The sequence below is a fragment of the Littorina saxatilis genome, linkage group LG2 (assembly GCF_037325665.1).
Source record: "Littorina saxatilis isolate snail1 linkage group LG2, US_GU_Lsax_2.0, whole genome shotgun sequence".
In the NCBI taxonomy this organism is placed as follows: Eukaryota; Metazoa; Mollusca; class Gastropoda; order Littorinimorpha; family Littorinidae; genus Littorina; species Littorina saxatilis.
In genome coordinates this window covers 43,011,405-43,033,269 of record NC_090246.1, presented here as the reverse complement: position 1 = coordinate 43,033,269, position 21,865 = coordinate 43,011,405, and the positions used below count along the sequence as shown (strand labels likewise).

Sequence of the window (21,865 nt, the reverse complement as noted above, 5' to 3'; positions counted from 1 at the left end):
ACGTCAGGGGCTCTTTGAGTACAATTTCTGAAGATTTAAAGCAGTAATTCAGAAGTAACACAACTTTCAGGGAATACTGACTAAAATGGCTGCAAATCAAACCCCACACCGTATAACCGGTTGATACGAAGAAACTACCCACGCTCCGGTTCAATCGATTTCAGCTCTCACGCGGCGGCAAAGCGAGGTGAGTTGCTCCACAAATTGCATCATAACTTTCACAAAAAGACATTTTATCGTATTATTGTTGTTTGCACTTTAGCATAAGAAGTATGCGTACCATATTCCAGAATTATTTTATTATTTAAATGCACTTGTAAAAGGGGAGCAGAGAATATTGACACATTTCAAGCGTTCTGCGCCAAAATGTTGACTTTTCATTGTTATTATGGAATATTTAATGCAAGTAAAAGATTATAGTCAACGGGAAAGTCAAGATTAATCAATTCTTGAAACATGAGTGTACTTGTTGGTCTTTGAAAAGTTGCAATTCGATTACATGTCAAGAAATCGCGTAGCAACCCTACAAATTGCCGGTTGATACTCTCACGCTCGGTAGGGTGAGACTCTCACGCAAAGTTTTTATTCTCTGGTTGAGACTCTCACGAATGATTTTTGCTTTATTTGAGCAAAAAAAACCAACAATTTACTCGTTTATGCAGGCAATCTTTGTTTGTCCGGTATTTTGCCACTGATTCCTGTTCTCTTCCCCCCCCACACACACATATATACATGACCCCTCTCCCCATCATAGAGTTGTTATGATCCCTTTTCCCCTATTGTAGTTTCGGCAAACTCGGGGTGTACCGCCTCTTTACAGACAGTATGAGCTGTCATTCATACCCTAATACACCCTTGATAATGTAAATGTCCGAGAAAACCCACACTGTTGCAGATCCTCTGTTATCGGGGAAAACAAGGATCATGGTGATTTTCTTGACATGATTCACTTGAATTTCTGCTTGTTCATGATCAAAAACTATATTTAACTACATTTCTAACTGTATAAGAGGCATGTTTGGAAGTGGATTGTGGAGTAAATATGTAAACCTGAAATACATGAAGTAAATACTAATACTTTGGCTCGGCTCGTTGATTTCATTAGAAACTCTCCTACTCTTTGTCTTAGTGAAGTTAGTCAGGTCTCTGATCAGATCTTCGTCCTCGCTTGATTTCTTCTTCTTCCTCTTCTTCTTCTTCTTCCGTGGTAGGACTGGGTTCTCTCGAACGTTGAAAAGTCCTGCAGGTTGTCCATACACTTTTGGATTTCTGCCGTTCTGACCCAGTGACTGTGTAAAAAACATATCTCAGTGACGCAACATGCTCTCTCCAACGCTGGTGTCACTCACGTCAGTTTCAATTAAAGTGACAATCACTTTGCCTTTGCCGACTCTGATTCTGAAACAGACCAGATCTGCAAGTCAATCAATGCTTTGTGGATGAATGCTGGCGGGACCCTGTCTGTCAAACTGAGAGAGAGAGAGAGAGAGAGAGAGAGAGAGAGAGATAGAGAGAGAGATAGAGAGAGGTTTTAAACATTAAGAGACTACATAAGAGATTTTGCATCAAATCCAAACAGGTAAACATGCTAAGACATGAAATATTCTCCGTTTTCCATTTGAAAAACTGCGTGAGAGTCGCAACCGAGTATGCGTGAGAGTCGCAACCTTTCAAAATAAAGCAAGCGTGAGAGTATCAACCGGCAATTTGTAGGGTTGCTACGCGATTTCTTGACGTGTAATCGAATTGCAACTTTTCAAAGACCAAAAAGTACACTCATGTTTCAAGAATTGATTAATCTTGACTTTCCCGTTGACTATAATCTTTTACTTGCATTAAATATTCCATAATAACAATGAAAAGTCAACATTTTGGCGCAGAACGCTTGAAATGTGTCAATATTCTCTGCTCCCCTTTTACAAGTGCATTTAAATAATAAAATAATTCTGGAATATGGTACGCATACTTCTTATGCTAAAGTGCAAACAACAATAATACGATAAAATGTCTTTTTGTGAAAGTTATGATGCAATTTGTGGAGCAACTCACCTCGCTTTGCCGCCGCGTGAGAGCTGAAATCGATTGAACCGGAGCGTGGGTAGTTTCTTCGTATCAACCGGTTATACGGTGTGAACCCTGCTGGATCGGATATTTTAGGCTTTACTTTTCCCAGGCAAGGACGGACAGTCCCTTCTTTTCTTTTCGACGTGATGTTTGTATCTCTTTAGCTAACTATGAGCCGTATCTTTTGATCCCAGCGAAGCTGCAGGTATCCCACGAACGCTATATACTGACTTCAACTTGAGGTATATTCTTCCCAATAATACATGACACAAAAAGAAGCATTATTTATGCCCAAACTGTGGCTAAAGTTGGGGATAGAAGTTCACAACAATTTGGGAACATACTAACTAAAATACATGTACGGGAGGTGTCCACTAACTCTTTGCGTTTTGATCAAACGCCACCCAAGGCCGCTTTGGCTGGGTAGAAATTCCGAGTCTACAGCATTGTGCTAGCGCAAGTACTTGAACTTGAAGTAGACGACGTCAAGATGCACCGTGACTTCATCACCTCTCAGCGTCTTTCTTGCTTATTTTTCGCTTTTTGAGTGTGTCATGTCTATGACTTCTCTCTCGTACAATATTTTTGTGCACATGTGCTATTAGTGTGTATGAGAGAGAGAGAGAGGGAGAACTAAGAGAGAGAGAGAGAGAGAGAGAGAGAGAGAGAGAGAGTGTGTGTGTGTGTGTGTGTTTGTGTGCGAGTGTGCGGGCGTGTGTGTGTTGGCGTGCGCGTGTGTATGTGTGTGTGTGTTAAGTCCGTCCTTATAATTGAGCCCGAAAACTCAGTTCTAAAGCTCCATGCGGCCAGCTTCGCGAAGCATACTTCGCGTTGTCGATTTCGCCCAATTAGGGGCAGCCTTTAAGCCAGCTACTAACAACAGCCAAACCAACTTATTACAGCCGAACCAAGCCGAACTAGGTCGGCGAACGTTCGGCGAATGTTACACAGTACCTGGCTCGGTGTACTAACTAGCGGCGAATATTTCGGTGATACCGGTCATATGATCAAGAAATATCACGTGAGACTCGTGATCTGTTGACAGCAGCGTTAAAGCCGCCAGTATTGTCACTCTTCAGGGATGAAGATACACAACTATTCAATCAATCAAAAGTCAGTTCGCCGATGACGCGCCAAAGGTTTGCAGGATTGAATCGGCGAACCGCGAACGTTAAAGCCGCAACCCAAAAATAGGGGAATCCCCTGATTTAATGACGTCGCCGAACGTTTAGGTCGGCTTGGTTCGGTTGTAGTTAGAAGCGGGCTTTAGAGAGAGTGTTCTTCCTCTTCTGAAAGGTGTGCGTGCATGCTTGCGTATGTGCGTGCGGGCGTGTGTGTGTCTCTTGCCTTTCTAAAAGGTGTGTGTGGTTGTGTGTGTGTGTGTGTGTGTGACTTGGGGTGTATGTTTGAGAGGAAGGGATGGCCGATTTCTCATTCGCTCACTCAGTCCGGTTCAGCGACTTAACAGTCAATGTTGTTAGTAGGGGCATAGTACTGTAGGTAGTGGGCTGCGTCTGTTGGCTCGGGACAGAACAACTACTGAACACCGTCGAAGTGACTCGGCAGCCCCAGTGCAGTGTCATCTTCAGAGGGTAGCCCACCGCAGCGACCCGACATCCCTCCCTAGAGCGTCTGTAAAATCGAACAGTCTGGCAGCGGAAAGAAATTCAGATGTGGATGGAGCAGTGAATGCAGAGAGCACACCTGGACATGGAACAGGTGCTGGGACAGTAAAAAAATATTTTAAAAAGTTATAAAAATTAACCGGTCATCAACCTTGTTGACACCATCCATTGTTGACCTGCTGGCGATGCGCAGTGTTATACGCTTAAATAAAAGTATACCTAAGGCGCCATTTTAGAAGGTTTTCTAACGATTTGGACCTTAAAAAGTTCAAGCGACACTTGCTCTTCAGTAATTAAGAAACACCTGCAATGATTTGCTCAAAACTGCTCCGAAACTATGCCAAATAATTAAATGAATTCTAATCAGCGAGCGGTTTGCTTCGCTCATCTCTCCTGTCAGGAGTCCGGACTTAAGTTCCGTCTGTCATCATATTTTATTTAGTCCTCATAGATACCCATTCATCAGAGCAGTTTTAAGACCGTTGGATTGAGCATAGATATCCTTGACAGGATCGCCAACTCCGCGCGTGCGCTAGCGCTGGCCCTCTTTCGAACTCCTGTCTGCGGCTGCGAGAGGTTTTGACAGAATCTTCACTTCCGGTGCAGTCGTTCAACACATGGAGAAGATGGAGAATTCGAAGGGGAGGTGGAGTTTGTGGCTGAGGTAAGTGAAAAGCAAACAAAGCAATACAAAAAGATCATTACTGATGATTGAAATGAGTCATGTGAATCAACAATAAAGATTGATTGTGGACGGCACATCATTATTTTTGTTTTTAACACTTGAAACGCAAGAGCATCTGACCCACTGGTAAAACCGAAGCTGTGCACGCAAGCTGATCAGCAGAATTCTCGCTCACATCGGCCACTATTTTAGCTCAGTGAACCGACAAATTTGCAACAGAACAATTTCTGAATGTTAGAAATTCGGCTGTAGATTTATACCCTTTCTATTCCATGGTTGTTGTTTTTTCAGGGGGAAAGTACCGACATCTCAATCGCTGAAAAGATGACAGCATCACCACAAAAGAAACTGCAAGAATTGCCAAAAGTAAGTAAACATATTGACAGATCTATGTAAAAGACTATGTATGAAAATTTAGAACTGGAACAACAGATATTCAAGAAATAACCGAAAAGTGATATATAACTGAACCATTGATTGATTTGAATGTACATCATGCATGGAAGTTAAAAATGGTGCAGGAACTGAAGTCAGATCAACACATCAAAAAGATCAGTGCAATATATTTGTTTTCTCTCCCCTCTAGCATAATTCTGTTTTGATATATGCTTGATGTCTTCTGTTGTTTTTAAATTCATTGTCACTTCTAAATTGCATGCTTTATTGCAGAACGCTTGTGCATCTATCAAGAATGACAACTGCCTTTCACCGGAGCTCAGAGAGCTTGTCGACCAATTCAGTAATTGAAAAGTAAGTTTTTGAGTAAGGCGGTATAACAAAAAATCAGCTTGCAAAGTCCCAGTACCTGAAAGATCACTTTCCATCATAGTTTTCGAGCAAAAATACTGCTTCGTTGCACAGAGAGGCTACATGCCTGCCACTACAATATTTCATGTGTTTTTTAGGATCATTAATAGCACATGTCATAGTTGTAAGACATGATAAGGATTCATGAAAGTGGTTTGTCAACACGTTCTATAACGACAAATGGAATACAAAATTTAATATGTTCACATCCATTCATGTAAAGTGTAGTTTTGGGTTGTTGTCGTGTGTTGTTGGTTTTGATTGTGTGCATGCATCTACATCTTCAGTTTCACTCTTGGGTTGATTTCTGCTATATTTGTATGTTGTTTTAATTATAATATTTTATTTTCTGTGTTTTAGGTGCAGATCTGGAAGAGAAACTTCTGCTTCTTAATGACTGCCTAGTTCCCCGAGGCAAGGTTGGGAATGCTGCCAAGGAGAAGGCGTGGGCCAGGTACTACTCTGCTTTTTCAACCCAGCATTCAGGCATTACTGAGTTGACAGTATCCCCTGCAGCTTCAGCCTGGATTGCCTTAAACATTTTTATACTGTTTGTTACGAGGGGGTTTTGCTGAAATTTGTTTAAGTTATAAATATTAAGAAGTGTCTGTGTGTAAATAATTATTCTATCAAAAGTGCATGTTCTATCTCTGTTTACTAATTCACTCACACTACACACACACAGCACTCAAGCTAGGTACTAAGACGTAAACAAATGATCTCCCTTTGCCCTTGCACCTATATTCAGATCATTCACACAAAATACATATATGGCGATTCACACACAATAAACAGTCCGTTGCTTTCACTGGGGAATAATAATATGTTGAGTGGTGGAAATTCTGTTCCTCACTGAAGTTGTCTCAATGTGTATCTCCGTGGATTCTTAGTGCACATACTACTTACAGTTCAGCGGGTACATAATCTTGGCCCATGTCACGCCAGTGAAGATACATGGTAATGGTGAGACATGGAGTGGGTTACCACCTGGCCCAAGAACTCCTGCGCTGAGTTTCAACCTTGCCGTTGCATCTGTCCTTCCAGTGCAGTGATGACAAGGAGGGGATGTTCTCTTCTTCTTCTCTTCCCACATCGGAGTGACATCCTGGCTCCAACCGGGGTGCTGTATAAAAAGTGTATACCATCATAAGTCTCTTGAAGAACACTGAAGTTTTATCCTTTCTTCCCAAGTTGAATCCATAAATCCCTTTCCATGATTTTCAACCACTCAGTTTCCATGTTGACTCCAACCACTCAATTTTAGTCAAACTTCCCCATAAAATATTAATTCCACTCTTACTCAATAATACCACATTCATCCATCAACTAGCCTATGCTATTACAATATCATTTCAGCCCAATTACCAGATACTACATTACAAAGGAAAATACAAACATTCTTTTCCAAAATGGCTGACAACAGCTCACACATCTTCTGATCCAATTCACAACATTATTCTCAAAAATCATTTCATCAATGAAGACTACCGTACAAACACAAATCAATAATGTGTAATCACAGCAATAAATCAACCATGATTTGTCAATGCATGAGGCAAATACAGTTGGCTTCAGTGCTGGTTGAGAAGCATTCTACAGATGTGTGGACTTGGACAGACACACCTTCCTTCAGTGACAATTAAGAATGTTCTGACTCACACAACAAACATGGCTACCTAAAGTTCCTCCAATTTAGTAACCTCCTCTTCCATTGGTCAATTCCAAACGAGGTAACCAATGAAAGCAGAGCTCACAATAATCAGGCCACACTATGCAGATTGAAAGTATGACAAGCAAAGCTGCACACATTTAATGAAAATGCTAAACATTAATTTAGAATAAAATATGTACAAATACATTTGTCACACTGTTGGTGTCTTAAAGGCCTATGAAGAAAAACTATGGAACCAGTAAGTGCATTAGAAATCAAAGAGGATGAAGAGGACAATGCAAAGTATGTTGGAGGATGTGTTGCCAAAAAGGTAAAACAGAGTTTGGTGTCTCCAAAAGAGTGCGTACAGAGATGAGAAATTGCAGTGTTTGGAAGCCCTGACTTGCGCAGTGAAGAGAGTGAAACCACCCCTGACATGACAAGCATGCTGAACAAGTGCAAACTGACCTTTGTCAAGCCCAGTGTATTGCAGATGTGTCTGTCCATGCAACACAAAGAAAAATCTTAAACAGAATGAGGCAAAGCGTTGATGATATCAAATAACCAAAGGGAAGTAATTGCTCTTTATTCATACGACATGACTGTGTAATAGAGTAAGCGAGAGTTGTACAAAACCTTTTCTCCTGGCACCTGAGAGCATAACAAGCATTGAAATATACAAGCGACTTTCATCCTCTCGTGCCAGGAGAAAAGGTTCCGTACAACTCTCGCTTAATCAATTACACATGTCGTATGCATAAAGAGCGATTACTTCCCTTTGGTGATTTGATGTCCATGGAACAGATTTTCTGGGAAACCTGTGCATCAACACACAGGCAAAAGCAGATGACTTTATTGAACCATGCAGAAACAGTGATGCTGTTCCGGTGTGTTTTTATGACACTTTGTATTCATTTGATCTTTCACAAGCTGTTCAAGAAGACACTTTGCAAAATGTTCATCTGGGTTTTTTTAAATAAGACTCCACCACAAACTGAAGACAATGATGGACAAAATGAAATGTACATGGAAAGAAAAGAGTTTGAGGAAAAAGCTGAAAACATACAATGTTGAGAACAATCAGGAAGGATCTCTGTAGTGTGTTGTGTATGATCTTTCTTCATGCAGTACAAACTATCCTATCTGATCAAGTGCATATATACTCAGAGGCAAAAGAAACGCAAATGCTGCAGTGAAGATGGGTTACCCATGAATTTTAATGTCGAATTAATTATTTCGGGTTAACAATAACAAGGAAACGAATTGACCGATACAAAAACCATACGGAAAAGTGTATTGGGATGAGAGCATGACGTGCCATGTTCCACTGAACACTGTTTGAAGACTGTTGAAAGTCAATAGCGTGTTGCTCCTCCCTGGGCGTTGATGACTGTGGCGCACCTCCGGTACATGGAGAGGACGAGGTGATTAATTTGCTGCTGAGGGACCTGAGCCCACACCTGGGTCACGGCAGCACGCAGTTCTGCTGCTGTGCGGGGTCTCCGGGCAAGGGCATTAATCCTTCTTTGCATGATGTCCCAAAAGTGTTCGATTGGGTTGAGATCCGGAGATCGAGCAGAATGAGGCAGAATGTTCACGCTGTTGTGACGCAACCTGTCCTGGGTAGCACGTGCAGTATGGGGACGGGCATTGTCTTGCTGGAACAGGCAGTTCCGGTACCTCTGGACAAATGGAACCACATAGGGACGCAGGACTTGATTGATGTAGCGGTCTGCATTGACACCATTCCCACGACCTTGGCCGACGTTCTGAAAGACGACAAGTCCCACTCGCTAACTGACACCAATGGCGCCCCATATCATGACGCTGGCACCTCCCCATCGATCATGCGGCAGGATGTTATTGTTAGCAAACCGCTGTCCAGGTCTTCGCCAGATCCGGACACGCCCAACGCCAGGTTCCAGGCAAAAGCACTTCTCGTCCGAAAAAAGAACCCTCCGCCAGTTCCGATGGCGCCAGTGGGCGTGCTGCTGGGCCCAGGCTAGACGATCCAGGCGATGCTGAGCTGTCAAGACAGGACGTCGAGCAGGACGCCGATTTACCAGGTTCTGCCCACCAAGGCGTCGGCGTAGAGTTCTGGCACTGACGGGTTGTCCATGCACCCCAAATGTGTTACGGGCTGTGTTGGCGGCAGTTTCGAATGCATCTCGCTGGTGTTGATGGACAAGATGGCGATCTTGTCGGGCTGTTGTTACCCGGGGTCTGCCACGTCCTGGTAAGTCGCAGGTACTGTTAGTGGCATGAAAACGTTGCTGCAGGCGATAAACCGTGGTGACATTTACTCCAAATGCCCTAGCAACTTGCTGAACTGATTGTCTGGCATCAAGTCTCCCGATCGCCTGTTGGCGCTGATCTGGTGATAGTCTCGGCATCGCGCCTGTGTCGCAGAAATGAATGTTGTAACAGTTTTGTGAGTACGGTACAGCTTGCCTGAACACTCTGAACACGAAAAGCTGCTTTTCCACATTGTGCATGTGCCGAAAGTGGTCCCCATGACGGTTTGGGATCCCCGTCAACAAGACCTCACGTGTGACCCAGATAACGGCAAACACGGTTCTAACAAGATAAGACCGCTAAAACAACACGTGCAGAACATGCTAGTATCATTATTTTCTTTTTATTTCAAGTCCATAAAGGTTTAATTAACGCATTCTTTATTTGCGTTTCTTTTGCCTCCGAGTTTACATTGAATTTGAACTTCTTGATTGTTGACTTAGGTGTCGATTTTTGGTGTTAAAATCTGCTGTCGTTAAAATGTACTTCTCTTCCTATTCAGTTCAGTATTGTATCACATGGCTTGTTAAGTGCCTGTTCTGTATTTTCATGCCTGAGTCCATGTAAATTTAAGTCTGCAACATGAACAATTGAAACATATTCATTTTGCTATGGTTCAAACCTAATTCCTTTGTGTACTTGTTCAAGATATATTTTTGACAGCGAGATATTTTGCAAACAGTTTTCATTTCAAAATCAATTGTCAGCCACTTGATAAATGTCTTGCATCGATGCGTCTGATTTTTTTATGTTGACCACTATGTACACTGGAATTTGCTTTGCTTTCCTAATAGCACATGTTCAGTCGCATACCAGCAACACTTTGTTAACGTTTGAATGGAATTGGAAGTTGTATGAACTCAAATAAAGCATATGTATCTTTGGTCACAGTGACACACACACACACCATACAGTGACAACTAATGCAGGGCCGGACTACCGGGGGGGTTATGGGGGTTGCGCACCCCCCCCCCCCCCCCCTAGCCTAAACATGTACCTCACTTATTTAAAAAAAAATGTATTGTTTATTTTATACCGTTTCATGCAAGGAGCGACCATTTTCCTATCTCAGAATATGACCTACCCTTCAGCTTCAGGGGGCTTTGCCCCCTGACCCCCACAAGGGGCAGAGGAACATCCCCTTGGACCATCACTGGCAACCCCAACCCCCCCCCTCCTCTTTGCCTAATCCGGCCCTGTAATGTGCCAACATTCACTATCTCACTCAGTCTCAATTCGCACAATTTGACACAAGAAAGATGCCTATTCATACACATGCATATATTTAATCAATGAAGCAGATACATTCTCAAACAAAGTTTCAACATGTTGCACCCAAATTAAAGTATACATTCTTGTGACATTTAATTAAATTAATTAATTAACGGGAATTAATCAATGCTTTAATTTGGGAGTTTGAAATTTGTCGCAATAATTTCTTGGCCAGGTTTATTTACATTCTCTGCTAAAGAGCTTTACAGTCAAATCCAATTTTCCACACCTAACCTATAAAACACAACATTCCAAATGCAAAAAAAAAATCATTCTCTTGGCTCAGAATTGGTGTCGAATAATTGTGACACAAAGCGATTTACTGAAAATGTCACTTGTCACTCACTTGGACACTGTCGCCAAGCCAGTCTAAACTGCAGCACGCTGCTTCGGGAGGGACTTTTTCCTTTACACTTTAAATCCAAACACCATCAGCTGCGTAGAAAAATCACTGAAAATGCTGAATCAAAGTCAAACCTTAACCAAGCTGGCCTCCAGCACAACAACCTTTTTTTTTCTCGTGAAAAACATTATTATTGATTCGCATGCCTGTTGGACCATGATTATGGGGCCTGTACCGTTACCTGTAGAGCTGAGTCTCCACGCAATGTTCAAATGTATAGGGTGAGCTGCGACTGTGTTGCCAGTTAAACAAGTTGTTACAGCACTTGCCAAACTAACATCTTAGAGGCAAGACGGAAGGCTCTGTCGCACCAATGCGCAGGTAAACTATTTTTCAAGAATGGTTTAGCATAGCAGTATTTCTTATATTATGATGGTGAATAAGCACTGTAATAGTGTTCATTTATGTAATATATATATTTTTTTTCCTAATCAAACTCTTTTTAATCTTGCCTTGTCAGTTTCGCTTTGTTCACGCGTCAAAAACGCCAACATCTTCGTAATAACCAATACCTTTTAGCTCTGATTATGTCTCTCTGTCATTTTCTGCCTGTCAGAGAAAGAGAGAACCAGGAGATTATGTAATTACCATTACCTGTTTGTTTTTGGTTTTTTTTTTGCGGTTCAGAAAAAACTTTTACATTATACAAAAGGACAAAAAATAGTCATACGTGAAAATAATATACGTGTCAACATGTGTAGCATCAAAATGATCATATGTCATCATATATTGATCTTTTTAAAAACAATATTCGCATCATAATGTATGGCTGTCTTTACCTTATATCAAAGAAAATAAACAATAATTTGTTTTTAATTAATAAAACTTCAGACTAACGAAATCTCAAAACAACATGATTTCAAAAAATAATTTCCAGTGTTAATCGTGAATCGGTTTTTAAAAAAATGCTTAAGCACATCTTTGCGATTAAAATAATGCGATTAATCTTCTTCATATTTTTGCTGTTACTTTTTATACCAAAAAGCACATCTGTAACATCCAACCTAATTCTTTCGCCAATGTTTACTAAAATGTACATTTCAATATATTTCCAAAACCTGAGCACTGTTGGGCATTGAAAGAAAAAATGCTCCAATACATCAAGTTCATCCTTACAATATGTACAGTTTTTATTAACCTTCACTTTCATTTTACACAATAAAATATTAGTTGGATAAATGTTTTGCAATATTTTCCAATGCAGTACACGTAATCGAACTTCACTAGTGACAGTGGCTGCTAAGTTCCAATTCTTTTCGTCAATTTCAAATCCTAATTTTCTTCTCCAAAATCCTTCTGAACAGGGTGGGCTGTATTGTTTTCCTACCAGAATCTTTTGAATTTCTTTTTCTGATTTAACTTTTTTTCCACAAAAGGTCGGAATGTCACAGACTGAACAATTTACATCGTTTATATCGACATTTCTTAAAAGGAGATGTACAGCTGTTCGAACAACATTGTACTCAAGCAATCTATTTGCAGTGTAGCCAGTTCTTTCACACACTTCTTCATAGGAAGCAAAACGTCCATTCTCACACACATCGCTCACATACATTATACCACTCTTAATCCAATCCGAAAAAAAAGTGGGTTTCCTTGACAAATTATATCTTTGTTGTTCCACAGCAAACCCGAAACAGAATTACCATTATTATCGACTTGATTGTTATCAAGCCATGCCTTCAACACAGCGGACCAAAATTCCGATTTAATACTGTCCAATCCTTTAAATGGTTTGCTATTAATGTTCGCAAAAAAACACTCAAAGCGACTCCCAAAACGGTAAAACAGTGCTTTTGGGAGCCATGACCATTTCTGGTCTTCATTAGACAGAGTTAGGTTCACAACCCAGCTTAACAAAAAGGAACACTGCATCTGACGCAAATCCTTGCTTTACTTCGTTACATAAAACAGTTCTTTTCACCTTTTCAAATGCTTTTCTGTTGCAGTCTTTTTTGCGCCACACGAAGCGAAACATTAACCTATTCATTTCAGTTAGAACGTCGTCTGGTACAATCAGCGCCAGCATTATATAGACAAAATGTGGGCAGAATAAACGTTTTGAATACACAGACTTTACCAATAATGCTCAAATTCCTTTTCTCCCACACGCAGATGAGCCTTTTTGTAACATTCACTCTCTCTTCCCAATTCTCTTTCACTTTTGACGCACGCATATAATTACAGAAATATACACCTAGAATTTTCATTTTGTCTGTACATGCAAAACCGCAACACTCATTCCTACAATTCTTCCGCGACCCAAACCACATTAGTTTGGATTTTTGGTGATTTATGTTCAAACCTGATATTTCCGAAAATTTACCGATCAAAGCCAGGGCTTGGAACATGTCATGTTCATCTTGCAAAAACAATGTAACATCATCAGCATACAACAATACTTTCAAAACTTTATTCATATCTTTGTTGTTCCATAATGACATACCCTTTATATTTTTGGCCTCTCGAATTTTGATTGCTAACAATTCAACTGCTAATACGAAGGCTAGTGCGGAAAAAGGACACCCTTGCCTTATTCCGGAATCAATATTAAAAAATTCAGATAACCAACCACAATAATTTACACAACTTTTTGCGTTTTTCATCAAAACATTAACCCATTTCACAAAATCAGTTCCAAAACCAAATTTTTCAAACATCTTCAACATAAACTCTTTGGAGATGCAATCAAATGCATGAAAAAAGTCAATTGACACCATCAATCCAGGCTTATTATGTAAATCTGCATGTTCTAAAACATCATCAACTAATCGCAATAAGGTTGAGACACGTCTACCTTTTATATACCAACTTGATCCTCACTCACAACATTCCCAACAACACCAGAGAGCCGAAGAGCTAAACATTTAGTTAATAACTTATAATCTGTATTGGTCAGTGAAATAGGTCTCCAATTCTTTAAATCATTTCTTGGCAAATCCTTTCCTTTATGAATCAGTGTAATTGACGCTTTACACTGTGAATTAGATAGAGTTCCATTCTTAAAAGCAGAGTTAAAAGACGCAAGTATATACCTTTTTAGGCTCCTCCAAAAAAACGTATAAAACTCAACTGTTAATCCATCAATTCCAGGCGCAGAACCATTATTCATACGCTTTAGAGCTGACAAAACTTCTCTTTCTACCACTTCCCCTTCACAGCTGTCTTTCTGCTGATCATTTATTTTTAAAACCTTTGTTCCATCCAAAAAAGTGTCAATTTTCAAGCTCATGTTTCCCTCATCAATTTTCCGTTTATACAAATCAGCAAAATACGTTTTTTGGACGAGAATAATATCTTCTTGCGTTGTAACAATTCGTCCGTTATCATCTTTTACACTTTCCATTATTTTTGCGTTTGCTCTCGCCTTTTCTAACCCAAGAAAAAAGATGTGTTCCTTTCACCCTGCTCGATCCATTGAACTCTTGCACGCACCTGTGCTGCACGAGATTTACGCTGCTCTAACAGTTCTAACTGCAGCTTGACCTTCTGCCGTTTACCTTGCGTTTGAATACAGTCAGGGGAGATCCCAAGGGTTTTATCCAACTCATTTAATTCACCATACAGTTTTGCAACATCATTTTTAATTTCAAAACTTTTAAACTTACTAAAATTTTGGGAAAAATCCTTGATTCTCATTTTCAATAATTCCCAACCAAGTTGACAATCCTCTTCAACATCAAGTTGAAATGTGTCAAACATTTTGTTCATTTGATCAACAAAGCTCACATCATGCAACAGAGAATTATTAAATTTCCAATAACCCTCTCCTCTAACGACATCAGATAGTTTATAATATGAATACTACAGCCTCTGTGGTCCGACGTCGCAACAGAGATTATGTCACAATCAACAATCTTTTCAAACACACTTAAGCTACTAAAAACGTAGTCAAGTTTGACCATGTAAATTCTTTTCTATCTAAATTATGCATTCTCCATACATCGTATAAATCACATTCATTCACCAGGTCATTCAATTGTTTCACAACAACGTTTGAATGTTTCTCTCCACTTATTATGTCGAGCTCATTACTCATGACACAATTAAAATCACCACACAACACTATATCACCATCTTCCCTTTTTAACATGTCAGATACATCTGCAAAAAAAGTCATTTTCTCTCTAGACTCGTTTGGTGCATAAACATTTGCGATAATCAAACTTTGGTTATCACTACGAATCTTCACTGCAAGAATGCGCTTCGTTTCACACACGATCTTTACATCATCACAAACAAACCCTTTTTTTAATAATATAACCTGTCCCGCGCTATGCACGGTACTTTCGCTGTAAAACAGATCACCACCCCACTCTCTCCTCGAAAAATTGTGACACAAAGCGATTTACTGAAAATGTTACTTGTCACTCACTTGGACACTGTCGCCAAGCCAGTCTAAACTGCAGCACGCTGCTTCGGGAGGGACTTTTTCCTTTACACTTTAAATCCAAACACCATCAGCTGCGTAGAAAAATCACTGAAAATGCTGAATCAAAATCAAACCTTAACCAAGCTGGCCTCCAGGCTCCAGCACAACAACCTTAACCAGGTTCTCCTCGTTCTTCGCGAGGCACCACGGCTCGGGAAGCTGCTGTACATCACGACACAGTTCTTCAAAGTTGTAGTTGCACCAACCTCTAGCAATTCTGGTGCGGGACGGAATGTCTGAAAAAAAGCAGAACAATAAACCCTTAGTAAAACTAAATTTCTAGAGAAATAAGTCTAACTGTCCATAAAAATAGCTGGATGATAGCTATTAATGGCAGTTGATAGACGTTTGAAGTTGAACGATTTGGTGGAGAATAGGGATTGTGTTTTGCAAACAGATATTGATGATTTGATAAAAAAAAAATAACTTGATGTTCGATACTGCATGCAAATTAGATGTTGAAAAAAACTAGAAATAAGAAATGGAATCAGAAAGTTTCTGGTATTTAACCTTGAACCTAGGGAGACAACCCTCGCTCTCGTTAAAACAGTAAACTTTTAAGTCAATAAATGTAAAAAGTAACACACCTACCATTACCAACCAAAATGTGCGTGGCATTGTCAATGTCATTATTGAACTTATTTTGTGTGTGCCTGATAAAAACAAAATGTTGTATTAACATGCATTTCAACCATTTGATTTTGAATAAATTGTACTTACTGGTTCACGTCTTGCATGTGTCTTCGATTTCTCAATTGACTTCTGTGGCATGATCTCAGTGGGAAGACTTCCTTGGATGAGTCGGCCCTGCGAATATCAAGTAGAAAAACCAATTATCATTTAATTTTATTTATACTGAACCATTCTGTACCGCTATCAGTATCACTAGCGTGCCAGGGTTCCAATTATATATTACCTATTAATATTAGGAAGATGATCCTGATTCAGATGTGTAGCAACCATCACCAAATAAGAAAAATAAATAGCAGTGTCTGGAAATGGGAGCCAAAAACATTACCTTTTGAAGGTTTACTAAGTACAAACACATTCAGAATTTCACAGAGATAAAGAGGTCTTGTTTCTCTTTTTCGTGTGACTTCCTACCACCAAATCTGTTTTTGTTCAAAGTATTAATGACAAGAAAGCCATTTAAAATATATTGCACCAGGTTTTAGATAAAATTGTGTGCAGGACATGTTGTAAGGGGCGAGGTCACTTTTTCAATTTCACTTTCAGCAGCCCCAAAATCGCTTTTTTTTTAAAAATCGTAAAATAAACATTTCTGTACCGATCTTCAACATTTCAACTGTTCTAGAATTGAGAGAATGTATTCCACCATAAAAACTCCGAAATAAATGCAAAGAAAAATATTGTTGCCCTATGCTAACAGTACTTAGACTTGAACTCGAAGCAACATGAACATGCACTGAGGTTCACAAATGTTCAGGTGTTCAGCAAGAACTTTGATGTAAAACAAACTGACAATATTTGTGGCAATACTACAATACACGATAATTCGAAATCACCACGGTATCATTATTATGAAGAACATGACATACCGTATTTGAAGCAGTTCTCATTGAAGTCGAGTGACGTGCACAGATCTTCGCTCTCTCTGGGTTGAAAAGCTTGTCAGATTTTGCTTGTGAACGCAGCTCGCCATTCATCATTTTTTTTCCTTTTCTCGGCAACACACGAAACGTCAAAAGATTAGAGCACCTTCAACGATCTGCTCTACAGTTCTAAATTGCACAGTAAGAACCAGGCATGATGATGACAGCCGATGAAACACAACAAACTGGTCACACGAAATTTAAAAACTTAATGGCCGTCTGCTGTCAAATTCGTCTTTTCCGCTTTCCGCTTTCTTTCTTTCTTTGGTGTTTAACGTCGTTTTCAACCACGAAGGTTATATCGCGACGGGGAAAGGGGGGAGATGGGATAGAGCCACTTGTTAATTGTTTCTTGTTCACAAAAGCACTAATCAAAAAATTGCTCCAGGGGCTTGCAACGTAGTACAATATATGACCTTACTGGGAGAATGCAAGTTTCCAGTACAAAGGACTTAACATTTCTTACATACTGCTTGACTAAAATCTTTACAAACATTGACTATATTCTATACAAGAAACACTTAACAAGGGTAAAAGGAGAAACAGAATTCGTTAGTCGCCTCTTACGACATGCTGGGGAGCATCGGGTAAATTCTTCCCCCCAACCCGCGGGGGGACGCTTTCCGCTACTTGTTGAGCGCGCGCAACGAGTTGGTGATCCTGTCAATACACATCTATGATTGAGGAAGCTTACGCATGCAAATTCCGTGCCATACAGGACTAAAACGCTTCGCATAACAGAAACAAACACAATGGAGAATATCACGGTCTGAAATGACTACTAAACACAACATTCAGATTTGACAAATAGAACGCTCAAACACTAATTCCAAGACCTTCCTTGTGTGTGTTGTCATCTATTGAACTCCCAAAAGGAACTCTGTAGCTCTCGGCTCAATTTCAAATCTGTATCTCTAGGAATAGCGCATGAAATACTCAGGGTCGAAGGTAGGACGAAAATGATGACTCGCGCAAAAAAGGCCTCACAATGAGAATTACAGTCTGAGTTCTTTCGAAAATATAATCATCGGAGCCACAAACCGCCACGGATGGCTTGCTGATCACTCGAAGTGTATGCTAAGCACGTCACAGTGTTTTCCTAACACCACGTGACCGCAAGCCAAACCCTTGTGACCTCGATCAAAACACGTTGTGATCCTTGTGCCAGCGATCCTTTCCACAACACATTATGAACTCCGATGACCTCGTGAACGCTGATATTGTGCGGCGCGCTACATGGTATACACATTGGAGTTGGTTGTTCGTCCCGATCGCGGGATACTGCCCGTCGGAGGCGTGAAGAGTGCTCCGGATGTTGTGAAAAACCTGTTTGCATTTTCAGGTGCTCCTACTCCTCCAGACCGCTGATAATCCTGACAGAGTTATTTTCGAACATCGTCTATTGTTTCATACTGAATATATGATGTCGAATGTATGAGGTAGACGTACTGATGTTAAAGGCACAGTAAGCCTCCCGTAAACCATCACAGATACTGTCAGGCTTTTACACACAGTACAAAAACCATTTCATTTTAAACACTCACCGCTTGAGAACATTCAGGTGCCCTACGTAAAGAGCGAGCAATTTTCAAAGAATGTATTTTTGCGTGGTTTATCTTACCTCTGAGCCATCGTGAACCCGTGTAATCCAGTTTCCCTTTTTTCACAATTTAGCCGCCAGTTTGTCATTTCAATGCAAATCTCTGTAAGCTTATCTGCAATAGCACGTTATTGTGTACCTTTGAATCTGAAATGCAACATTGAAACGGCTGCGAACTAGAGCAGTGGCGGTTAACGGTTCAGAGGAACTGGCGCCAGGCAGCGTCGTCTGCTATGAGAACCACGACCTTGCTTCCGGGCTATCTTTTTTTAAACTTTAAAAACTTCGTATTGTTCTGATCTTGTCTTGATGAAAAAAGATTTCTTTTATGATTTAAGAATGTTTGTGTAACAAGCTGTCAATTTATTATTTAGATTTCAAAAGTTAGGTCAGAAGCGCAAAAAAGCACCGTCCGATTGTCTGACAGACAATCCGCAAAATTAATTCTTTGAAAATTGCTAGCTCTTTACGTAGGGCACCTAGGATGTTCCCGTTCGGTGAGCGTTCAAATGGAAGGGTGTTTGTACTGTGTGTGCCTGACAGTATCTGCGATGGTTTACGGGAGGCTTACTGTGCCTTTAAGAAGGCGCTCACACACTAAATAGCATACCCAAACAGGCAAACACGGACAGGCATGACTTGCACAAACTCAAAAAAACATATCGACTCCTGTAAACCGATGAGAAACGTTCAGTGAAGCCATGAATAAACTCTGCAAGCATGCACGCGTCAACTAAATTTCAAAGTCTAATTTCACTTAAAAGGTTTGTCCTTTATCGGCATTATTATTTGCTTGGCTGCAGTGCATCACAGTGCATTTCTTTCTTCCATCGTCATGGCACGTTTGCGTGCGGGAAAATTTATTGTCACGCGGTGGCGATGTTTGTGAACAATCGTCGTAAACAAAAGAAAGCTTTACTACAGTAATTTGCTTGCCCATTTCGAAAGCCGCGTGGAATGAGCGAATGCACTCGCTGGATAACGAACGGCTTGAAATGCAGATTTGAACTCAAGTTACCGTTTGGCTGAGGCAAAGAGGGACAATAAACTTCCTTTTCCACTGAAAGGGGCTCTGTGAAGGGTGAAAACAAACACAATGTATAGGCAATGTGTTTACAAATCATTACACGATTTCGTGAAAAGGTGCCCAAGGGAGCTTCCTTTTGTCTTGAAGAACATTGGAATCTGCAATGTTTGTCTATTAACTGTGTTAATGGCTGTTAAAAGAGCTAGTAAAGCACGCTCACAATCTCAAACACGTTTGTAAGTTTGTTGGATGACTTGTATTTAATGTATTTCAGATACATTACCAAACATCGTAACGTCCGTGCTGCACACTTGAGCGCGACGACCACAAGCCTCGATCTGGGTTTGTCTATGTCTACATACCGAAAACCAAAGGAACATAATATATCAACATCCCCCCTTGTCAAATAAGAAAGCATTTGTCGTTGACATGCATTGCTTGCAAATCATAAAATTATGAGAACTTTAAAATCAACCAACACAACAAACAACATTATGCCAATGTCATATGATCCTAACTTTTCAAAACAAAAACAAAAACACATAGGCATTTGTGTGTATACTCAGTATCACCCTGACCTACTGCTATACGTGTGGTTGCCTTTTAATACTAAACCAAACAGCTTTCTTCTCTTCTTTATATTGTTTCTTCTTAAATTGTAACTACTGAACACAAATTTAACTGAAACAATTACAAGGAAAACATTTCCATTATAAATTGAGAGAGAGAAAAAAATATAGCTTATAAAACAGCGAACTTGGAAGCAACGACTTATATCAGTTCAGATATTACTTCACCACAGTGCCTGTGTTGCTGTATTTGTTTGAATACAGACGAGAAGAAACACACACAAACAATTGACATTAGTGTCCTCTATGCCAACGAATGGAAACAAATGGTAGTTGGTCGACTTTAGGTATCAAGTTCATAGTCTTTCATTCAGCTCGGCTTTTGTGTCGCTCGCTTTGGACGAGGACTTGGCAATGTAATCACTGGAGGAGCTGAGTCAATGTTCGAAGGAACCACAGGGTTTCGCGCGTCATCAATATCAAGTGGTGGTCTCATCTGTTCTGTGTTTTGTTCCGGTACTCCCGGTGGAGGGCGTGTCGGCCGGACGTAGACTCGGTTTCTCCTGTAGACCCCGTCTTGTTCCGGTACGCCTGGTGAAGGGCATGTGGGCCGGACGTGGACTCGGTTTCTCCTGTAGACCCCGTCGTTCTCGCCATGAATAATGTAGGACCGCTCATCTCGTCTCTTCTGCACAGTACCTCTTTGCCATCGTTGACCCTCTTTGTGTTGGAAAAACACAGGCTGACCAGATTGGAGCGGAGGCAAGTCACGTGCCTGTCGATCGTAGCAGCGCTTCACAGATTGGCGCCTACGAGTGCGCTTCTGCATGGCTTCCCTGACCACTTTCTTACCAAGCTGCTTCTCAGTAGCTGCTGGGATGCGGCTTCTCGTCAGGTGTCCAAACATCAGCTGAGTAGGGCTGACATTTGTGTCTTGTGCGGGAGTATTTCTCAGTTCCAGAAGGGCCTCATACACATCTGAACCACTCTGGATACACTTCCACATCAAGTGTTTCGCAGTCTTGACGGCAGCTTCCGCTTTCCCGTTAGCCTGGTGATGAGTTGGTGATGAAGTTGTGTGTATCACCCCCCATCTCTTCAGCCAGCGCTGGAAAACGTCTGACGTGAATTGCGATCCCTCTGTCGGGACACCATATCTTGCAAAATGGCTCAACAGTTTGTTTATCACGTCATCAGCAGTTGTCTTGGGCAGGTAGTCGACCTCGATGAAATTGGAAAAATAGTCCACGGTCACCAAGTACTGCCTTCCCGAAATTTCGAAGAGATCTGTTCCGATTTTTGACCAACACCGCTGTCCATCGTCATGCTGCTTCAGAGTCTCCTTCTGGTTCTGAGGCTTCATCCTCTGACAAGCCTCACAGTTGTCTGCTATCTGTTTGATGTCCTGTGTCATCGCTGGCCAGTACATCAGGTCACGGGCACGACGCAGCATGCTGTCATACCCCAGGTGAGCAGCATGCAGTCTCGTTTTCATCTCTTTTCGCAGACAAAATGGAATCACAATCCTCTCACCCTTCAGGATGATTCCATGCTGGTAACTCAAAGTATCTCTGAGATCAAAATAATTATGCACGCACATTTTCTGGAACGTCACATTTCTTTTCGGGCCACCCCCTTTCGATCAGTTCATGAAGTACCTGCATCGACGGATCAGCCGACGTTGCCGCTAGCACTTCCTGATGCATCTTGTCTGGGATGTCAAGAAGCGAGTTCATCGCCAACACTTCAACGCTGTCTCCTGGATCAGGTAGGTGGGCTCTGCTCAGCGTGTCCGCAATGTACAGTTCGGTTCCTTTGACAT

At 40.9% G+C, this 21,865-nt stretch overlaps 1 protein-coding gene and 1 long non-coding RNA gene across 3 annotated transcripts in view; one reads left to right on the top strand and one right to left on the bottom strand.

Annotated features, from left to right (window-relative positions):
* The first annotated feature begins 4,319 nt into the window (after positions 1-4,319).
* Positions 4,320-5,751, top strand: LOC138959052 (uncharacterized). The gene is made up of 4 exons (XR_011453589.1): positions 4,320-4,353; positions 4,666-4,740; positions 5,044-5,124; positions 5,542-5,751. It is a non-coding gene; the product is annotated as an uncharacterized lncRNA (long non-coding RNA).
* A 151-nt stretch (positions 5,752-5,902) lies between these two features.
* LOC138959049 (uncharacterized) overlaps positions 5,903-21,865 on the bottom strand; it is a 44,000-nt gene continuing 28,037 nt past the window's right edge. The window contains exons 2-5 of one of the 2 annotated variants that reach the window (XM_070330408.1): positions 16,794-16,912; positions 15,955-16,041; positions 15,309-15,470; positions 5,903-6,304 (exon numbers count right to left, since the gene is read on the bottom strand). In XM_070330408.1, the coding sequence (XP_070186509.1) occupies positions 6,080-6,304; positions 15,309-15,470; positions 15,955-16,041; positions 16,794-16,904 (585 nt within the window). In that variant the 5' untranslated portion in view covers positions 16,905-16,912 and the 3' untranslated portion in view covers positions 5,903-6,079. Of the gene's footprint in view, positions 6,305-6,701; positions 8,386-15,308; positions 15,471-15,954; positions 16,042-16,793; positions 16,913-21,865 lie in introns of those variants that run through there. The other variant, XR_011453586.1, reaches the window with a different exon arrangement.